Consider the following 21,291-nt stretch of genomic DNA (forward strand, 5'->3'; position numbering starts at 1 on the left):
CATCCACCTCGGAATTGTTGTGGAATGTGTAATGACAGACACAGTGGAAGACCACGAAGAATTAGTCAGTATAAATGGCAGATCAATTATGAGTGTTCATTTTGCCAATGACATTAATGGACTGGCTAGGGAAGAAAAAGAGTTGGTCAACTTAGAAGAAACCCATTTCAAGGGCTTATAGTATGAAAAACAGTGCAGAAAAGACTATGACTAAACTGATGGCCAATTACATCAATGGCATCATTTTGACATCAAAGTCAATGGCAAAATATTTGAAACCGCTTTGAGTTTCAAGTACCAGGAAGCAGTTGTTTCAGCTGACGGTTCTATGTCTGAAATCCTGGCCAGGATACCTCAAACAACAGGAGCACTCATGCAACTTAAGCCCATCTGGAATGACAACAACACCACCCTTAGTTCCAAAGTGAGACTGATGTGTTCCCTTGTCATGTCTAATTTTCTTGTATGCATGTGAAAGGTGGACCCCCATAGCAGTGCTTCAGAGAAGAATTCTAGCCTTGGAAATGAGATGGTATTGAAAGGTCTTGAACATTTCATACACCAGGCATGACAGAAATGAGGAAATCCACTAGAAGTGCACAGATCTCATCAGAATTCTTAATAATTTTTTAGCCATTGTCAAAAAATGGAAACTGAAATGGTATGGCCACATCACCAGTTCATTAGATTTTGCAAAGACCATCATCTTACGAGATGCAATGCCACGAAGGAGGAAGCATGGTAAACAAAAGAAGAGGTGGGAGGACATTAACGTGCGGACAGGCCTGCACTTCAGTACTCCCAAGTAGCTGTGATGAACAGGCAGAGGTGGATTGTCTTCTGCCTGAATGGATTCTGATAGACCTATGTTGTAGAATAACCAGTAAAGTATAATATAGAAGCAAATGGTTCAGATATTTGTTTGAACAGAAATAGGATTTTTGCCTTTCGTACTGTACACAATGGATATGAATGAATGAATGAGTGAATGAATGAATGAATATCTTTATTGTCATTGCACAAGTACAATGAAAGTTAGCAATGTAAAACAGCAAATTATAAAACTACAAAAACATATATGAAGATTTATAAAAGGAATTCTAAAAGTGGAAAAGCAAAACAAACATCTACACAACCAGACATTTTTCACATTCTGCTGGTATTCATTGCCTAATTCGTTCCCTTTAAAGTTTTACAGAATTAGTATATAAAGTGATTACTAAAACTATGTATTGTCAATGTTAATTAGTAATGAATAAAAAACATATGTTTGTGTGTCCATCTGGCTGTACTGCAGTCTTAGCAAAATGACAAATTTAATATGTACACAAAATTGTACAGAGTATATTCCAGAGAGTTTCTTTTTTGATGGTCACAAAGGAGTTTGCCAGGTCAGTGAAAACCATATACAACTTTTGTTGTTGCTCTTGTCATATATTTTGCAGACATAAAGCTACAAATATCATGATAGTGCTGCCTCAGAATTATTTAAAGCCCCAATTAGCACAAACAAATAATTTCTTTAGCAAGCCAACAGAGTAGTTTAGGTTCACACTAGTCTGAATTTTGCCAGAGGTGAAGAGAGGACTGATGCCTTAGAAGTTTTCACATTTCCAGTTTGTCTGCCTTCTTAACAATATAGGCATTTCATAGATATGATGACCTTTCTAGATCTTGCTAGTGATCTTTTTGGTGTTGTTGAATAGATGTTATCCCACCTGTAGGTATTTTCATTAATGGCTTAAATGATCTCTTACAGGATTAGTGGCACACCTAGAGCTGTGTTTTATGGATTTATTGAAACAACTTCAATGGTTAAATTATTGTTCCCAAATCCTCCCTATTGTAAAGCTAGATGGAAGAATCAGCTTTCAGTAGGGATCCACCTTGGGGTCACAGAGGACTACAGTCATTTCATTTCAGTCCAAATCCTTGTGAATTGCATGATGGGTGCCCTGGTTGCACAACTGAATAAATTTACGATAATTGCATACTTGAAATTACATTTATGTGTTGTAGATCAAAAATTATTGACTGGAAAATTCTATAAAACTGCTCTTTGAGAGACATGTGGTCACAACAAAAAAAGATTCAAGAATTGTTAATGCCACTATTGTATTTCATTTTGTTTTTATTGATTTAAGTACTTTATTACTAATAAATTATAAGTAAGTAAGGTATGCAGTATTTTATATTTTCCAATTAGATTAGATACTTCATATCTCATACATGCAGAAGGCAGATTAATAAAGAAAAATAAACCATGTCAGGTAATCATACAAAGTTACTGAAGTGTCCAAAAGGTTACCATTGGTTCAGAATCCTTTATTAACTTAGGACAATAGTAATGGCATCACAGATTCAAAAGAACATCCAAACTGTTCTTAGTAAAGCAGTTTTTTTGTCTAATCAAAGTAAGACACCAATTTTCCTGTTGCATTATATTAGGTGGATGAGAATTCCTCTGGTTTAGTAAGATATGTCGGTATGCTAGCAAAAAAGTGTAAATTATCACAATGAATTGTTTACTAGACAGTAATCTCTTGTAAGATTTCATTTAAGGCAGCAACGTCCCATTGGGTGTTGCCCCAAACACAGCCGTTACAGGGCTAGAAATTAAGATGAACCCAATAGTGTCAGATACATAAGCAAAAATTATTTTATTCCAATTGGCCCTGAGCTGAGGACATTTCTAAAACATTTGAGTTGCCAAAAACAGGTATTTGATTATATTGTTCAGAATTATGGTCAGGACCTGGCTAAATTTTAGAAAAAGGTAATGTACAATTTGGAGCTAAGTTTAACTGTATTTTGCCTTTGAGTGTCACTTGTACTGGTAGCAGATTTGGAGTAACTATTAAATTCACTGGATTTCAACTTAGCTATTTAATGTTATTAAACTAATGTATGGAGCAAAGCAGAAAGGAAGGAATTTGTACACATTTTTCCATGCCTATCAAAGCTTCTACAAATGAATTTCATAGTGTGTATATTTGCAACCCAGTAGCAAAACCAGATTTCCCCCTTAAACTTTGTTTTTGTGATTGATGTGCTTAGCAATGATATCAGGGGTGTGATCTGGGAATTGTTATGTAATAATGTGGTCATGGCAGAGCCTAGAACAGTGACAGGGAAAGAGAAATTAAAGTAAATTCTGGAAAATTGGGGGTAACTGTTAGTTGCAGGAGGAGATGGGAAATGTTCATGAAAGACAGAGGAGACTTACACCCAAAGAACATAGAGAAATTTAAACTTGGAATCAGTTGTAACTCAAGAGCAGGATTGTGAATTGGAAATAGGTGAAAATAAAAGCACATGGAAGAAATGGCAGGAGTTGTTGAATGCCAAGCAAAAATAAACTATGTAACAGTAATGAGGACAGTGTTGATGTATGATGCAGGGACATAGGCAATATGAAAAAGAAAATGAACCAAGATGCTGGAAAGACCTGAAATGAGAATGCCGAGAGAGAAAATTAGAGATGCTAGAGGTCATATGGTCATGCGCTAAGTAGTACAAAAGAGGGAGATGATTAAAACAGTCTGTCACAGCAAAAAAACTAAGAGAGAACCAGAGGCTTAGATTGGGGAGACTATATTAAGAGGTTGAGGGAGAGGATGTAGAGTAGAGGTAGCTAACCCCTAGCAAAAGCACAGCAGCGGTAAATAAGAAAAAGAAGAAAAAAAATTTAAACTTACTTATAACTTTTATAATCCTCTCTGCTTTAGATCTTTGAAGAATTAACATTTTTTAATCTGTGGCCTGAATGAAGTTACAATTATGCTTAATTTTCTATAGAAGGATTTGGTTTTATATATTATATATTTAACAATGTTAGGTCTCAACACATTTAGTCAGGCTGCTAAAGTTAAGACTGAGATTTTATTTATTGTTTATAATTTCTAGATAGGTGAGCTGCTATGAAACAATTAAAAAAATCAAATTTAAGGTAAACTGCAAAACTTTTCACAGGAAATATGTCATTAATCAAGAGTTCTTAATCTTTTTTTTTTTACTAAAGGCTGCTGTAGTTGCCAACAAGTTAAGTGGTCTGTACAATAATACATCAACATGTTTCCCTAAAAAGGACAGTAAGTGTTAAGCCTACATGTAAAAAACAATATTATGTTTACTTGGTAATGATGTCAATAATTTTACAATTTTTTGTTGTGATCAGATCTTTATAAAACTTGACAATGACAAAGAACACTGCACAAAGAAAAAGCAGAACACCTTTTTACAATTAGAAAAAACCACAGTATGGTCCAACCCATATAACATAGCTGGTATCACTACCGTCCTGTAGACCTTCCCTTTCACTCTTGCTGATACCCATTTGTCACAAATTACTCCTGACACTCTTCTCCACTCATTCCACCCTGCCTGCACTCTCTTTTTCACCTCTCTTCCACAATCCCCATTACTCTATACTGTTGATCCCAAGTATTTAAACTCATCCACCTTCGCCAACTCTACTCCCTGCATCCTCACCATTCCACTGACCTCCCTCTCATTTACACACATGTATTCTGTCTTGTTCCTACTGACCTTCATTCATCTCTTCTCTAGAGCATATCTCCACCTCTCCAGGGTCTCCTCAACCTGCTCCCTACTATCGCTACAGATCACAATGTCATCAGCAAACATCATATTCCACGGGGACTCCTGTCTAATCTCGTCTGTCTACCTGTCCATCACCATTGCAAATAAGAAAGGGCTCAGAGCTGATCCCTGATGTAATCCCACCTCCAACTTGAATGCATCCGTCACTCCTACCGCAGACCTCACCAAGGTCACACTTCCCTCGTACATATCCTGTACAACTCTTACGTACTTCTCTGCCACTCCCGACATCCTCATACAATACTACAGCTCCTCTTGAGGCACCCTGTCATATACTTTCTACAGGTCCACAAAGACGCAATGCAACTCCTTCTGGCCTTCTCTAAACTTCTCCATCAACATCCTCAGAGCAAACATTGCATCTGTGGTGCCCTTTCTTGGTATGAAACCATACTGCTGCTTGCTAATCATCACCTCACTTCTTAACCTAACTTCCACTATTCTTTCCCATAACTTCATGCTGTGGCTCATCAATTTTATCCCCCTGTAGTTACTGCAGATCTTGTACATCCCACAATGTGTTTTACCAGCCTGCTCAATAACCACCCCAGGGCTGCACAGCTTTACAACTGCATGCACCAACACCCATGGAGCTCGAGCCACACACACTAAAGTGCTCCACCACAGAGCCCATTTATAGATTTTTGTGTATTGGGTTTGTTTTGTCTTGGCGGAGTAATATATTACTCTACTTTCCTCTTTTGTATTATTAATGTGTAGCCTTTGTCAGAATGACTCAAATCTCACAGACTTACCACTGTTTATAAGACATTGTACCATATAACGTCTCCCCACCTTCCCTTCTACATTTATAACCTCAGGCAATTAGGTGTAGTAAAAGACAAGCAGGAGTTAAGTTACAATTTAAATAATGTACTATTGATAATATTCATAAATAATAACAATATGCGAAGTACATTTGAATATTGCCAACCATACAACCTGATAAATGGTGATGTGTAGTTTCAGGCAGCACACAGACTTGTTAATTACTTAAAACGTCTCTAGTTAAGGCATCATTTTTGGTCAGCTTTCTTCAGAACAGGCTGCATGTCTGTCTCAATATGGCTGCCGAGCTGTGCTCTTCATTGTGTTGTCCTTTTCAGTTCATGGTGTGAGATGCTCCTTCATCATTTGGTAAGAGTGAGAGACAGGGGTAAAACAAGCAAATTTATAGATTTTCTGTCCAACCCCTACAGCCAATAGGGCATCATGGTACTTAAAGGCTTCTGATACAAGCCAACTCCAAACAGCCATACTTCAGACCAATGGGGCAGAGAATACCTTCACACCTGCCCCCAAAACCATGTGTTAAGTTGAAGCTTGCAAGCTAGACAGTCTGGCTTTCCTGTTGGGGTTGACTGAGAGAGCCCTGCAGATAAATATTTGCCAAACTTGTTTGAGGCACTTCCCCCAAACCTGTCATAAAGTTCACTATCCTGACTTATTCCTAGGGGGTAAAAATGAATGCTTTTCACTAATGAAATACTAATGTTACATTGCTTTGCCTAAGTTACAAATAAAGACATACGAAATATTTATCAACTTGTTTGCAAAATTTCACACCACAACAGGGTTAAACTAATTTGGTGTTTATTTTGTGAGTTTTTGGGTGTTTATTTTTGCACATATCTGGTGTGACAATAACACACATATTTGACCATTGAAATAGATGAATTCAATGTTCCCATTATCAATGCACTGTGCTTTTCTGAGGTGAACGGTCTGAAGGAGCCAACAAAGAAGTACTTTAAACTTGTTTGTTAAATGTCAGATGATGAATGGCTTTGGGGACACTAGCAAAATTCACTCATTCTTTTCCATCTTCATTCACTATTTTGTTTGTCATTCAGTACAAAAGACAATTTTTGGGAAACGCACCTGGTGTGAATAAATTACCATATTCTCATCTTATCAAATATAATACCATAAGAAGCTATGGTACTGCTAAGTACACATTATGTTGAACATTGATAGTAAATGTCTGCCTTTTACAAGTGCAGTTTGCTCTTGAGAAACAGAGGAGAAAATTTTCTCTATACTAGTTGCAAAACATCGGTCAGAGTTATATTGTGTAGTTGAGAAATGTTATATAAGAGCTTTTCCTCAGTAGTTTCAGTGAACATAGATAACTATAACAAAACAAATTTGGTAGAGAGTTTCTTATAAAATTCTTATGGTATGGCTAAATGGGCCTGCCACTTTTCCATTTTAGACAATTACCATCCAAGATCTCAGAACGTTTGTCTAAACATGATCCTTAGAGCCATGGCATTTACAATTTATCTTGAATCAGAAAATCATTTTATTACACTTTGATGTTTAAGGCATTTTACAATATTCCCTTTTTACTTACTGTATGCCTCTGTGTTCAATAACTTTGCTCCAACAGAATTATATATTTCTTCAATAGGGTCTGGAACTTTTTTTTTTTCATTTATTTGATAGGCTAGCATCCTCCATGTTAAGAATAAGAGTAATGTGTTTTAGGTAATATTTGCTCTGTTTTTCTTCTGCTCAATAAATTGTTTATGTGAAAAGTAAGAATATACTTTTATATACATATACATAGATTATATGTAACCTCAGATATTAATCATTCCCCGAGAGGGTTCTGAAAAATACCTCCACAAATGTTAGTTTCAGCAAAATATAATAGGCTGGAAGTCAGATGAAATAAATGTATTTTGCACCCAGCAAAGAATGTTGGTTTAGGAATTTAGTTTATCTTTTTTCACGTTATTAGGACTGAACCAGAATCAGAGTCACAAAATGAAATACTGTATGAGTTTAAACCAGATTTTCTCCATTAAGCTTTTTCATTTGGTTGTTGTTTGAGCACTGGTCTCAAATTAAGTCTTTCCTTTTATTAGTCAAAGATTTGATCATTTGCTGTTGTAATAGAACCAGAGGCATCAGCTAGCCTCAAAACCACAAACCAAATTCCTCCACAAAGTTTCAAAAGCACACAAGCACAGGTTCTCTCTCTCTTCACAATACCTCTATTCTTCTCATTGCACTGCCCTCCTCCAGTCGTGTGTTGCTGTACATCCTCCCAGCTCTGACTCATCCGGATAAGGGAGTGCAGTCCCTTTTATTGAGGGCCTGGGAGCTCTTCTGGTGCCAAGGACTTCTGGGTCATATGGAATTCCCGTATTTTGGGGAGCACATCTCCCTGCAGGGCCCCCTTGCGGCACCCATGCACCCCAGCAGGGCTGTGCTGCCGAACTGCAACTGCCAGTATTCCCTGCTTTTTCCTGAATGGGTGCCAGTATGAAAGTTTGCTGCCATCTAGCACCAGGGGATAATGCATAAATAATAATTTATATTATATAAGAACAGAAATAAGAGAAATTAAATACTAAGATGTTCCTGTTAATGATTCTGTAGAAATAATGATGAAATGTAAAAGCAAATGTGAAAAACCTACACATATAGAATCAAAACCAAACACAAACTATTTTTAAATGGTTAATTGTTTATGCTCGATGTTCTAAGTTCCAAGATAAGTCATGCATGGTCAGAAATAACAATGGTGTCATAATTAAAAGATCAGGATTATATTTCTGATTAGAAAACATCCATCATCCTACAAAATACCTTTTGGTTAACATCTTTGATACAGGCTTATTTTCAGAAACACCCTTGCATTGTGCACATATGTAATATGATAGATGTGCAAATGCTTTTCTATTTTTCATTATAAAGAGCAGTAAGATTGTTAACCATTAAATTAATGAAGATATAAACTACAAGTCAAATGTTTTAGGATACTCCTGTTCTTCCAGTTTTATTGAAATTTAAGCAGTATAGTCTAAATGAAAATTAAACATGATCTATTAACAAAATGATCTGATATATGAAATAATGATCTTCATTGATGCAAAATATATTTTTGAAAATTGTAACATACAGAAAGTAGAAAAAAAGTGAAAGTTTCTACTGTAGGTCTGGCTTATGATTCTGATTTTCCCTAACTGTTCCTTGGGTTCTAAAAATTGAGTATAGTTGCAGAGTTTTGAAGCCTAAGTAATCTATTGGTAATTTTTCTTTTTTTTGTTTCCATCTGTTTTTTTAACATTGTTGAAGATGAATGATCTTTTCTGAGCCTCCATCTTGTTTTCTTCATGGGCACTATCATTTGTTGATGGTTGCAATGCTGTTACTAGATAAGATTACCAGGAGAGTGCAACACATTATGTTATTATTACAACAGTATAAAGGTCAGCATCATGCACTTCCTGGTTGTCCAAGATTGTATTCACAAAAAGAAAAACCTTTAATTCATAATATTTCTGTTTTTTCTGGTTACAACTATATTTCCCACCTTTTAACTATGAATTACATTTCACAGTTTGCCTCTAGTTACATGTACATTTTTGGCATTTGATTTCTTCACACTATTTCTGCATATCTTGAGCTTTATTTACTTAATTATTATCTTTCTGGTTATGACCTTTGCTTGAATTTTGACAACATCTGTACCAATTTCTGATTTTATTATTTCTGGAAGTCAGTTTGACATCAGCTCAAAATCAGTTTCACCCAAAAGAAAAACACTTTTCATAGAAATTGCTGAAAAAGGTAAAGTAAAAAACATGAAAAGCTAAACGAGACAAAAAAACACAAACTTTTGGGATATTACTCTAGAAACAGAAAAACACCCTCATCAACTGAGAACTTAGCACACTATTTCCTCCAAGACACTAAGCAAGGAAAGAAACATAGCAAATAACAACAGAACATCTATAAATTATATATTAAGAGAAGAAAAATGGAAAACTCCTGATGTACAGTACTCTTCAATAAACACAAATGTTAATGTTCCATGGAAAACAACATTTTAATGTTAAACTTTTGTATTGAATTGACATCAAAGAAGCAATGCAACCATTTCCCAGCTTTGCTACATTGTTACATTTTTGCCTACTTTTAAAAAAAAGCTGATATGAAACAAAAACTGGAATTCAGTCCATTAAGTCTCTGACTAGACTAAAAGTCTTTTTAACAAAATAGCTGCTATTTCAAATGCAAGTTAGGAAAAGAAGACAGACTGTGTCACCAGAAACACCATGCAGATGACGTGATATGAGGAGGACATACCAGATAAGCTCAGCCTGAAGTTTAATTAGGGTTCTGTAGCTGTGATAAGGAAATGTTCTTCACTATCCTACCATGTCAATAACTATACAGTATGAAGTGTTAACTAAACATTTGTTTGATAATTTATTAAGAAGAAGTCATTTTATAATTGCATTAGCACTGAGGAAAGCATGGGGCACTTTCAGTTTATACTTAAAATACCCTTTTTTCTCTTACTGTAAAACTAAATCATTGCAAGTTTAAAAAAAATTAATTATTAAAAGCATACACTCACCAACCACTTTATTAGGTACATCTGTTCAACTGCTTGTTAATGCAAATAATCTAATCAGAGCAACTCAATGCATTCAGACATGTAGACATTGTCAAGATGACCTTCTGAAGTTCAAACTGAGCATCAGAATGGGGAACAAAGGTGCTTTAAATGACATTGAATGTGGCATGGTTGTTATTGCCAGGCAGGCTGGTCTGCATATTTCAGAAACTGCTGAGCTACTGGGAATTTCATGCACAACCATCTCTAGGGCTTACAGAGAATGGTCCAAAAAAGGGAAAATATCTAGTGAGTAGCAGTTCTATGGGTGGCTATACCTTGTTGATGCCTAAGGTCAGATGACAATGGATAGACTGGTTTGTGCTGTTAGAAAGGCAACAGTAACTCATATAACCACTCATTACAACAGAGGTATGCAGAAGAGCATCTCTGAATGCACGACACATCGAACCTTGAAGCAGATGGGGAGACTACACTGGGTGCCATTCCTCTCAGCTAAGAACAGGCAACTGAGGCTGCAATTTGCATTGGCTCACCAAAATTAGACAACAGAAGAAAAGAAAAACAATGCCTAGTCTGATGAGTCTTGATTTCTGCAGCAACATTCAGATGGTAGGGTCAGAATTTGGCATCAACAACATGAACTCATGGATCGATCCTGCCTTGCGTTAAACGGTTCAGGCAGGTGGTGGTGGTGTAATGATGTGGGGCATATTTTCTTGGCACACTTTGGGCCCCTTAGTAGCAACATAGCATTATTTAAATGCCACTGGCTACCTGAGTATTGTTGCTTTATGACCGCAGTGTACCCATCATCTGATGGCTACTTCCAGAAGGGTAATGCACCATATCACAAAGCTCAAATCATCTTAAACTGGTTTGTTGAAAGTGACAGTGAGTTCACTGTACTCAAATGGCCACACAGTCACCAGATCTCAATCCAATAGAGCACCTTTGGGATAGGGTGGAATGGGGATATGCAGCCATCAAATGTGCTACCATGTCAATAATGACCAAAAATCCTGAGGAATATTTCCAGCACCTTGTTGAATCTATGCCATGAATAATTATGGTGACTCTGAAGGCAAAAGTGGGTCAAACCTGGTACTAGCTAGGTCTATCTAATAAAATGATCTGTGAGTGTGTATCTTTTTGTAAGTATAAATACACTCTAAACCTTTGAATTATGCAGAAACAAGCACCAAGCCAAATGTTAGGTTATATTATCAAAACTGGTGACTATTAATCAAGGGACATGTTGCTAAGACTTTATAATGCACGAGTGAGACCACATCTGGAGTACATTGTGCCATTCTGATCACCACACTAGCACAAAGACATATCAGCATTAGAATTTGGGCCAAGAAGAACAACTGAGTTCATCCAGTGACTAAATAGGAAATATAGCCTTTTTACTCTTTAGTAAAGAAAATTCTGTCTAGGTCTTCACAATTCCCAAAGGCGTCAATAAAGTTAATTTGGCTGAGTTTTTTTTTTTTTTGCTGAAATAGTAAATTCAAGGATACCAGCTGAAATTTAACTTAAGTGCATTTAAAACCAAAGCCAAGAAGCACTTCTTCATACACAGGGTTGTGGGACTCTCAAATAAGCTATAGAGTCATGTAGATAAAGCAGAATCATTGGCAACTTTTAAAAAAGAATCTGGACCAGATGCTGTGATAATTTAGCTATTAGTGTTTTTTTTATTTAATCTCAGCTTGGTCTCAGGATTTTGTTTTTTTGGCATGTTCTGCCAATAAACATAAAAATGTTTGCTTAAAGCAAAGATTTCCTCCTGCATTCTAAAGATGTGTATGTTTTGTCAGTTGGTGTCTCTAAAGTAGGATTGTGCATTTCCATCACAACTGGGGTTGTTTCCAGACTTACCCCAGTCTTGCCAGGATAGACTATGCTTCTCTAAGACTCTGAATGGGAATAAGAGGAGTTAAAAATTGAATGAATAAAAATTAGAAAAATATGATGAGATAAGTTGGGCGGCACGGTGGCGCAGTGGGTAGTGCTGCTGCCTCGCAGTGGGGAGATCTGGGGACCTGGGTTCGCTTCGCGGGTCCTCCCTGCGTGGAGTTTGCATGTTCTCCCCGTGTCTGCGTGGGTTTCCTCCGGGCGCTCCGGTTTCCTCCCACAGTCCAAAGACATGCAGGTTAGGTGGATTGGCGATTCTAAATTGGCCCTAGTGTGTGCTTGGTGTGTGGGTGTGTTTGTGTGTGTCCTGCGGTGGGTTGGCACCCTGCCCAGGATTGTTTCCTGCCTTGTGCCCTGTGTTGGCTGGGATTGGCTCCAGCAGACCCCCGTGACCCTGTGTTCGGATTCAGCGGGTTGGAAAATGGATGGATGGATGGATGGATAGTTAATGGAAATGTGTGTAGCTTCCAAGTAATTAAATAATTACTGTCCCTTTTAGATTTTTTAAAGTGCTGCAGATGCAGTAAAACAAATATTTCATAGTCCATTAATTTTCTTTCAATGTATAGATGCAGATGATGCAGAGGCAAAGAAGAGTGAAGAACATAACACCTTGTTTCAGGGAAACAAGCTGCTATCTTTCTATGATGTACAAGAAGAAATAGGGAGGTAGGTTTGACTATTGAGTATTACTTAGATGTCTACCCTAGAATAACTAATATCAGACAGTGTGTTTCAACACCTTTTGGCTTGTCAGGGAGATTTTACACATAGGTTTCTGTATGTGCTGTGAATGACTGCATAATGCTAAGATCTTTCATTCATTCTTCATTCTCAGAATACATGCCAGCTCTTGTCTTGTCTTTGACTTGGCTTTTGCTGTATATTATATATGTATATCTAGTGTTGTTCATGAACTAGTTTTAAAGAGCGAGTTCATTGAACTAGCTAATTTTTCTAAGAACGGTGAACTTAACGTAGCGTATTTGCATGTGAAGAACTTGAACGTGAACTACTTCAGTTATGTGACATTCTGAATCTGGTTTAGGTCCAGATTAAACGTTTTGCCTTACCCTGTAATGTAGGGGTGGAGCCAAATCCGAAAACGATATTCGAATAAGCACAAATAGTACATTTTTACAAATATTTATTTTGTTCAAATTTTTTGCCATTTATTTGTATTCAGAAAAAAATAACGTAAAGTCAGATAGGCACTGTCTGTGTCTGTCTGCTTGTGCTTTAGCTGCAACCTCGCTGACATGAGCACGCTTTTTAGGAAAACATTGTACTTCGCAAGGCCACTTTGTATTTTTCCCCATTGGACATGCAATATGTGACGCAAATTTTGACCAAATTTTTGACAGCATAATAGGTTAGGTCACCTACACACCTGCACAGTCACCATTTGTGTCACACAGTTATATGTATACGTGCATCTATTTAACTTCATTTTTGACCAGGAGGATATTAGCATATATGGTTATACATGTTTGTTGCTGGGTATAACTCAATAAAGTGTATTTAAATAAAAAAGTCTTCTTAATTATTGTATTTTATTTAAGAACACTGTAATAGACTACTAAGCACTGTTGTAAGTCACTCTGGATAAGAGCGTCTGCTAAATAATGTAAATGTAAATAGCCCAATATAAGGCATGCAAAAAGAGAGACTTCGACTTTTAAATCGACATTTATTTGAATACTAAATACAAATAATTTTGCTATCCTACAAATACAAAACAAATACTATTGCTGCCCCAACAAATACAAATACAATTAGTTTTGCTACCCCAACAAATACAAACACAGATACAAATAAAAATATGAACAGTGCATGCTCTGCACATTCCTAATGTAATGACACGGTCTAATTCGCTTACACTGCAGCAGCTGACGTGTCGTTGTCACTGCTGACACACGTGAGACCAATATTTTTCTTAAAAGCTGCAACATTTCAGGACAGGTTTGTTTTTGTTGAAGATGTACAACTCCCCTTTCAACATTTTAAAGAGAATAAAGAGGTCCTCTGTAAAGTTAATAGCCTCTAGTTGTGAGGTGTTAGACAGAAATGGCCAGCTGTTACATTGAAAGTATTGGCTATGGTTTTATAAGTTTCTAGAATAAAATAATTTTCGAGAGGAGCAGTATTGACGCAACAGACAAATAAAACAAAATAAAACAATTTCACATTTGTCCTCTTGTGTGCCTTCTGTCTACATATCATTTCCATATACGGAGAAAACTATTTTATTCAATATTTTCATTCCCATTTCATGTGTCTGAATTGCCAGAGTATAATTAATTTCATTGGAAGGCAGAATAGGCCTGCATGTAATTAGTTGTTTGAAGGGCATTATGCATCTTTCATATTTGAGAAGTTAGTAGCCTATTTGAACTGATGCACTTAGGCATGCATAGGCCCCATGTGAAAACTAAGAAAATGACCTTGCATAACTATGTACTGTATTCTTTTACTTCCACTTGTACAATACATACCTTTGTACCAATATCCAAATCATTAAGGCCTATACTAAGTGGTAAATGGTAGTGATGGACTGCTGGATCTATTGAAGAGGTTCTATTGAAAAAAGTAAACTCAAGTGTCATTTATTCTCACTTCTTAAAAAATACAACATGAACTGAACATGAAGTAGTTCAAAACTGAAATGGTGAACTATGAACATGAATTTATTCATTTTAATCTGTGTGAACTAAACTTAGAGCTAGTCCTTGTGAGGTGTGAACTTGCATAGCACTGTGTATATCCCATATTCTCAAAAACTAAGAATTGTGATTTAAGTTTCTTTTAAAATCTCAAAAAGAGTAGTTCAATAAAAATTCCAGGTAATAAGAATGCAACAAGTCTACAGTTGATGAGGAGCAGCTGCAGTTTATACAAGTGTAACAAATAGTTGTCTTTACATTTTACAGATGTCACACACTCAGGTAAATTGAAATGAAATTAGATGTGTGGAAAGTAGTGATTTTGTGAAACTTTATTTTTTTCAGGGGATCTTTTAGTTATACTAGAAAGGTAATAAACAAAGAAAATAGAGTTGCCTGTGCTGCCAGATTCATCCCTCTCAAATCCAGCACCAAACAGCAAGCCTACCAAGAGTGGAGAATTTTGTCCCAACTGAGTCATCCCAAGATTGCAAGCTTACTTGATGCTTTTGATACTAAACGGACCCTTGTGCTTGTCATGGAACTGTATCCTTTCTCTACTGAGGATCTCACATTACTCTGAATATAGTGATTCATAAATAGGACTGTTTATTCTAATTCCAAAGCAAAACACTGCATGGACTACTTGCTGAAAAAACCTGTAGTATAAATGATATTTGAATTTTAAAACTAAACTATCAACCAGATGTTTAACTAACTGTTTACATGTATTTTAGAAAGTGTGCCTAACCTAGGTTCTAAATAGTTTAAATTGTGTGGCAATCAACCCACTTTGTAATCCAGGTCGCCCAGAGTTAGTGAATTGAAAAGCAGTATGGGTGATGGAAATCATATGACATGTGGATCCGCAAAGAGTGAATGCACAATGTCCAAATGTGCACATGCTTTCATTTACATTTACAATTATTTGCTTAGCAGATGCTTTTATTAAAAAGTGATTTAATCGAGTTACAAAGAACAAAGTTACAGAATTGATCATCACATCACATCACCAAACATACTGAAAGTAAATTAAACCTCCTTAGTTACAAGAGCCTATCCATTATTAGACAGGAGGTGGCCAGCTTGTTCGACCAGCTAGGAGCTACACATGAAAGAGTTTGAAATGAGATTTTAGGCCATGCAGAGGTGGTATCACCAGGCTACATTCACCTGCAGACCAGACCATAGGACCTAACAAGTGTTTCCAAATACATTAACTACTCTGTAGGTAAGCGTCAAGGATTTGAGTATAATGTGTGCTGCTTCTTGGAGCCAATGTAGAGATCTGAAAAGAAAAGTGAAATATGTCTTACCTGGTTGAACAAAAGATTCTTCTCACTTAAATCCTTTTTTCTTAATTGCTTTTTGAACTGAAGTGCTGGAATGCAAGCATAAAAGTATCTTAAGCTCTTAATGTCTATCTGAAATTATTTCCAGAGAAGATAGCCTGTAATATTATTTTCAATTGTTTTAAGTATGTCATCTATTAACTGTTTCTTTAAAATATTGCTCAGATGTTCAGGTCGAGATATTTTAGACCATTTGCTTTCCAAAGACTTTGTTACGGAAACTCAGGTAAGATGCTTTTACAAGCTAGTATTTGAGTCTTTCTGAAAAATAATACAGTTTTTTGAACTTTGCATTTTGGACCAGTTATTCTCAATTCCAATACATAGAATGTGTTTGTATTTTTTCTGTATATTCACATGCTGAATTTACAGAAATAGCTGCAACAGTGCCCAAAAAGAATTCAGGTAAATCCAAATGCAACCTTACATTAGTGTAAGATTTTATCCACTGTGGTGGATGGCCAGGGCCCTTGCCAAGCCAAGACAACTCTGTAATGGAAGGGCCGGGGGAGAGAGTGTCTTCAGGGCTTTATCTCCCCTGGGAGGATAGAAGGCAGCCCCCCTGGGCTGCTACAGCACCACAGATTCCCACGGGGTGTGCTGGGAGCTGGAGTTTGCTACAACCCTGTTGGGTTCCACGGGTGCTGCCAGGGGGTGCTGCAGAGCCTGCACAGCCCTAATATATTGGGCAAGTGCTGCCAGAAGACGATCACCGGACACCTGCAGCACTTCTGGGTACCCCATAAAAGGAGCCAGCCACCACTACTGCATTAGCCAGAGTCGGGATGTGGAGGACAAAGGCAAACAGAGAGAAAGAAAAGAAAGAGAAAATGAAAAAAGAGAGGACTGTGCTTATCTATACTATTTGGTGCTTGTACTGTGCTGTGTAGTGGGGAGCAAAGGAAAAGTGCACTTAAAATCAATGTGTGCTGTGTGCCTGTTGTATCTGGATTTGTGGAGCTATATGCCCCCTGGTGGTCCTCACCAATTAAACCAAATCTTAATTTCTCTGTTGTTAAACATCTTTTCTGTAATTATTAATATTATTTTGAATGTTTTGCAGAATACACATTCTTTTGCAGACCAAACAAATGTGCATTTCATAAAAAGTATAGTTTTCCAGTACAGGTTAATTCAGAATCATTGACATTTTAGTTTAATTGTCTAACCAGGTTTAAAATTATAATAATTTGTTTCTATTTACTTAAAATACCACATTTAAGATCTTAAAACCCTAATTGAAATATATTTATGCACTGTGTGTACATTTTTCTGTAGTTATTGCATGGTCATTTTTGTTTTTCTTACTGTCACTACTATTTTAACTATAGTTATAATTTTAACTATAGTCTAGTTTAAAAGGAGCTCCTCTGCTTCACATGGGGACTAAGGGGTAAATCAAACTATGGCAGTGAAAAATTCAACTAAATCTGTTTAAATGGTCTTTCTCTGAAAATTCACTCCAGTATTATGGAGGTGATGCTAGAGGATGTTTGGATCGTACTATTCTCCTTAGTGATTTTAGCTTAAAATAGACAAATGTATTTTCTACACTAACAGCAGATATCCCAAAATATGGTTATTTGATTGAAGCTTGGTGAGGTTTACTTTAAAATTAGTTTATGATGGCAATACATATAACTAGGGCTGCTGCTTCAATACCATATCAGAATGATGCTTGTTTCCAGAAGGGATAAACTCAGGAACTTCAAAGCATATTCAAAAAGATACCTGAATTTAAAGGAGAATTCACATTAATTATCCTATATTGTTTTTTGCTTAAATTTTTTGTTTGTTGTAGAAAATAATATTTTTCTTTCATTACTTAGACAAGCAGGAGAGCAGTAATGGCACTCTATAGAGTGGGCTAAGCAAACTTATTAAATAATAAAAAAAAGTCATGAAAATATCTTTCCTTAGCTGAAATATAAGTTTAAAATAAATAGATATACATCTGTTCACAGTCCCCAATACATTTAGCTTAATTTAAACATCAACATTTTTAAGAATGTTGGCACTTTCATTATCATTCTTGGTTTTGGTTGTGTTTATTCTAGTTAACTCTCTTACAGTCATATGAAAAAGTTTGGGAACCCCCTCTTAATTCTTTGGATTTTTGTTTATCATTGGCTGAGCTTTCAAAGTAGCAATTCCTTTTAATCTATAACATGCCTTATGGAAACAGTAGTATTTCAGCAGTGACATTAAGTTTATTGGATTAACAGAAAATATGCAATATGCATCAAAACAACATTAGACAGGTGCATACATTTGGGCACCCCAACAGAGATATTACATCAATACTTAGTTGAGCCTCCTTTTGCAAATATAACACCCTCTAGATGCCTCCTATAGCCTTTGATGAGTGTCTGGATTCTGGATGGAGGTATTTTTGACCATTCTTCCATACAAAATCTCTCCAGTTCAGTTAAATTTGATGGCTGCTGAGCATGGGCAGCCTGCTTCAAATCATCCCATAGATTTTCAATGATATTCAAGTCAGGGGACTGTGATGGCCATTCCAGAACATTGTACTTCTCCCTTTGCAAGAATGCCTCTGTAAATTTCAAACTGCATTTTGGGTCATTGTCTTGTTGGAATATCCAACCCCTGCGTAACTTCAACTTTGTGACTGATGCTTGAACATTATCCTGAAGAATTTGTTGATATTGGGTTGAATTCATCCGACCCTCGACTTTAACAAGGACCCCAGTCCCTGAACTAGCCACACAGCCCCACAGCATGATGGAACCTCCACCAAATTTGACAGTATATAGCAGTTGTTTTTCTTGGAATGCGGTGTTCTTCTTCTGCCATGCAAAGCACTTTTTGTTATGACCAAACAACTCAATTTTTGTCTCATCAGTCCAAAGCACTTTGTTCCAAAATGAATCTGGCTTGTCTAAATGAGCATTTGAATACAGCAAGTGACTCTGTTTGTGGCGTGAGTGCAGAAAGGGATTCTTTCTCATCACCCTGCCATACAGATGTTCTTTGTGCAAACTGCACTGAATTGTAGAATGATGTACAGATACACCATCTGTAGCAAGATGTTCTTGCAGGTCTTTGGAGGTGATCTGTGGGTTGTCTGTAACCATTCTCACAATCCTGCGCATATGCCACTCCTGTATTTTTCTTGGCCTGCCAGACCTGGGTTTAACAGCAACTGTGCCTGTGGCCTTCCATTTCCTGATTACATTCCTTACAATTGAAACTGACAGTTTAAACCTCTGAGATAAATTTTTGTAGCCTTCCTCTAAACCAAGATACTGAACAATCTTTGTTTTCAGATCTTTTGAGAGTTGCTTTGAGGATCCCATGCTGTCACTCTTTAGAGGAGAGTCAAAGGGAAGCACGACTTGCAATTGACCACCTTAAATACCTTTTCTCATGATTGGACACACCTGTCTATGAAGTTCAAGGCTTAGCGATCTAATCCAACCAATTTGGTGTTGCAAGTAATCAGTATTGAGCAGTTACATGCATTCAAATCAGCAAAATTACAAGGGTACCCACATTTTTGCACAGCCAGTTTTTCACATTTGATTTAATTTCATACAACTAAATACTGCTTCAATTTAAATCTTTGTTCAGAAAACACCCCAGTACTCAGATGTTCCTAGGAAATGAAAGACATACCACTGTTATCTTTTTTGTTGAAAGTAGAGTAAATTATTATGCAGGCTGAGAGGAGTTCCCAAACTTTTTCATATGAATGTATATTATTATACAAATGACAGTGCATTACCTTAAATGTTGATAAGAAATTAATTTTAGAGGATTAAAAATACAACACAGCCAGTAGCTGTGAATAGTTTCTAGTGGCTCTATTTCACACTGTAATACAAGCACTAGTGAATTAAATAGCACTACCAGATAATCAAATGAATGGGTAGACTTGACATAGAAAGGAACAAGTAACAACACCACTGCCACAAAACAATTTTTAAAGTAATGGAAACAAAACTGACATGAAATGGCAATTTCCTCCAAAGCAAGATAAGGTGAAGCCTCCAAAACAAGCTAAGGAACAGGTCAAAAATCTACCTGGTTTGGTCAGCAGAAGCAACCTCAAGTTCAGCCAGACCCGTAAGACTACCTGCTAACTTCAGCTTGGAGGAACCCCCAAAATAGGGAGTTGGCAAGAAAAGCTACAATAGTCCAAAAATAAAGCAAACGCCCCACAAGAAGAGGGAGAACATAATCCCCCCCAACCTTCAGCTTGTATTAAAATGTCTAACAAAGTATCTTCATCAAGTAAGGATTTATTTGTAAAATGTATCAAACTACAAAGAAAAGCTCAAAGGAGCTAAAAAGAAGCACAAAGGTGTTGTCTAAAAGGCACTCCCAAGCAAATAAGTCTCAATATGTTAACCAAAAATCAGAATCCTTTAGTCAGAGCAAAGTGAAATCAAAAAGGCAAGGAAAATCAAGACAGAAAAGCACAATACTCGCTAAACTCCACAATAGACAAAATAGTTCCCACTTACAAGCCTCAGGCTTGGCTCAAACGTAGTGGCATTAAAGTGGTCCTTCCTCTTTGAGTATCTATCCATAAAGAACATGGAATAAATAAATACACAAAACTAACATATAGACACGAAAAATAACAACTTAAAATTAACAAAAATAAAACATACAATCCACATAACTTGAACCAGATACATAAGAAGAACAATTACATCATTCTTATTTGAATACCTGAAAACTAAGGTGACGTAATATGTATTTCAAGACAGATTACTTCATATAACTCAGTAAAACTGTTGAAATAAAATGCTAAATAAGAAAACATAGAGATAGATGGACAAACTAATAAAATGACAGTGAGAAACACAAATAGAAAACTTTTGTGCTTGATTGACTGCAACTATTTGATTTGTATAGATTGGTTTTATAATTAAAAATAACAAAAATCTAATTTACTTCGGTAAATTGTCAATATGTTGTCAGAAAAGCTATCCTTCATAGTGATGTTCTCCTTTGCCTCATTTGTTATTAAAGAAGTTATGTTTGCCTAAAACAAATGTGCATTGTAGCTGGGCATCTTAAATATTGTAGTGCACCACAAGCACCAAGCAGCACAAGAACTGAAGAAACAGAGAACAAGAACAAAAGAAAACAGTAAACCCTTAACTATAGGGATGGCTGTTAAACTTTAAACAAAAAATTCATGTCACCATATTGAATGTTCTCTCCTCCACTGTGCCATGTATAAGAAGTGAATTTACAATTGGCTGACAATTGGAGAAATCAGCACATGTAATTCTGAGTTTCTTCTGTCAGCTAAACCAACTTCATCTCTTTCCCAGAAAAATTCTCACAATCTCTCTATCATCCATTCTGGGCCACT

The 21,291-nt window shown here is 36.4% G+C and overlaps 1 protein-coding gene across 1 annotated transcript in view; it reads left to right on the forward strand.

Moving 5' to 3' along the window:
• Window positions 1-328: 328 nt before the first annotated feature.
• The window catches only part of LOC127528328 (obscurin-like), a 308,697-nt gene continuing 287,734 nt past the window's right edge, over window positions 329-21,291 (forward strand). The window contains exons 1-5 of the mRNA XM_051928768.1: window positions 329-424; window positions 4,022-4,091; window positions 12,493-12,592; window positions 14,932-15,132; window positions 16,104-16,164. Coding sequence (XP_051784728.1) covers window positions 329-424; window positions 4,022-4,091; window positions 12,493-12,592; window positions 14,932-15,132; window positions 16,104-16,164 — 528 coding nt within the window. The remainder of the gene's footprint in view (window positions 425-4,021; window positions 4,092-12,492; window positions 12,593-14,931; window positions 15,133-16,103; window positions 16,165-21,291) is intronic.

This window comes from Erpetoichthys calabaricus, chromosome 6 (assembly GCF_900747795.2).
Source record: "Erpetoichthys calabaricus chromosome 6, fErpCal1.3, whole genome shotgun sequence".
NCBI lineage: Eukaryota > Metazoa > Chordata > Cladistia > Polypteriformes > Polypteridae > Erpetoichthys > Erpetoichthys calabaricus.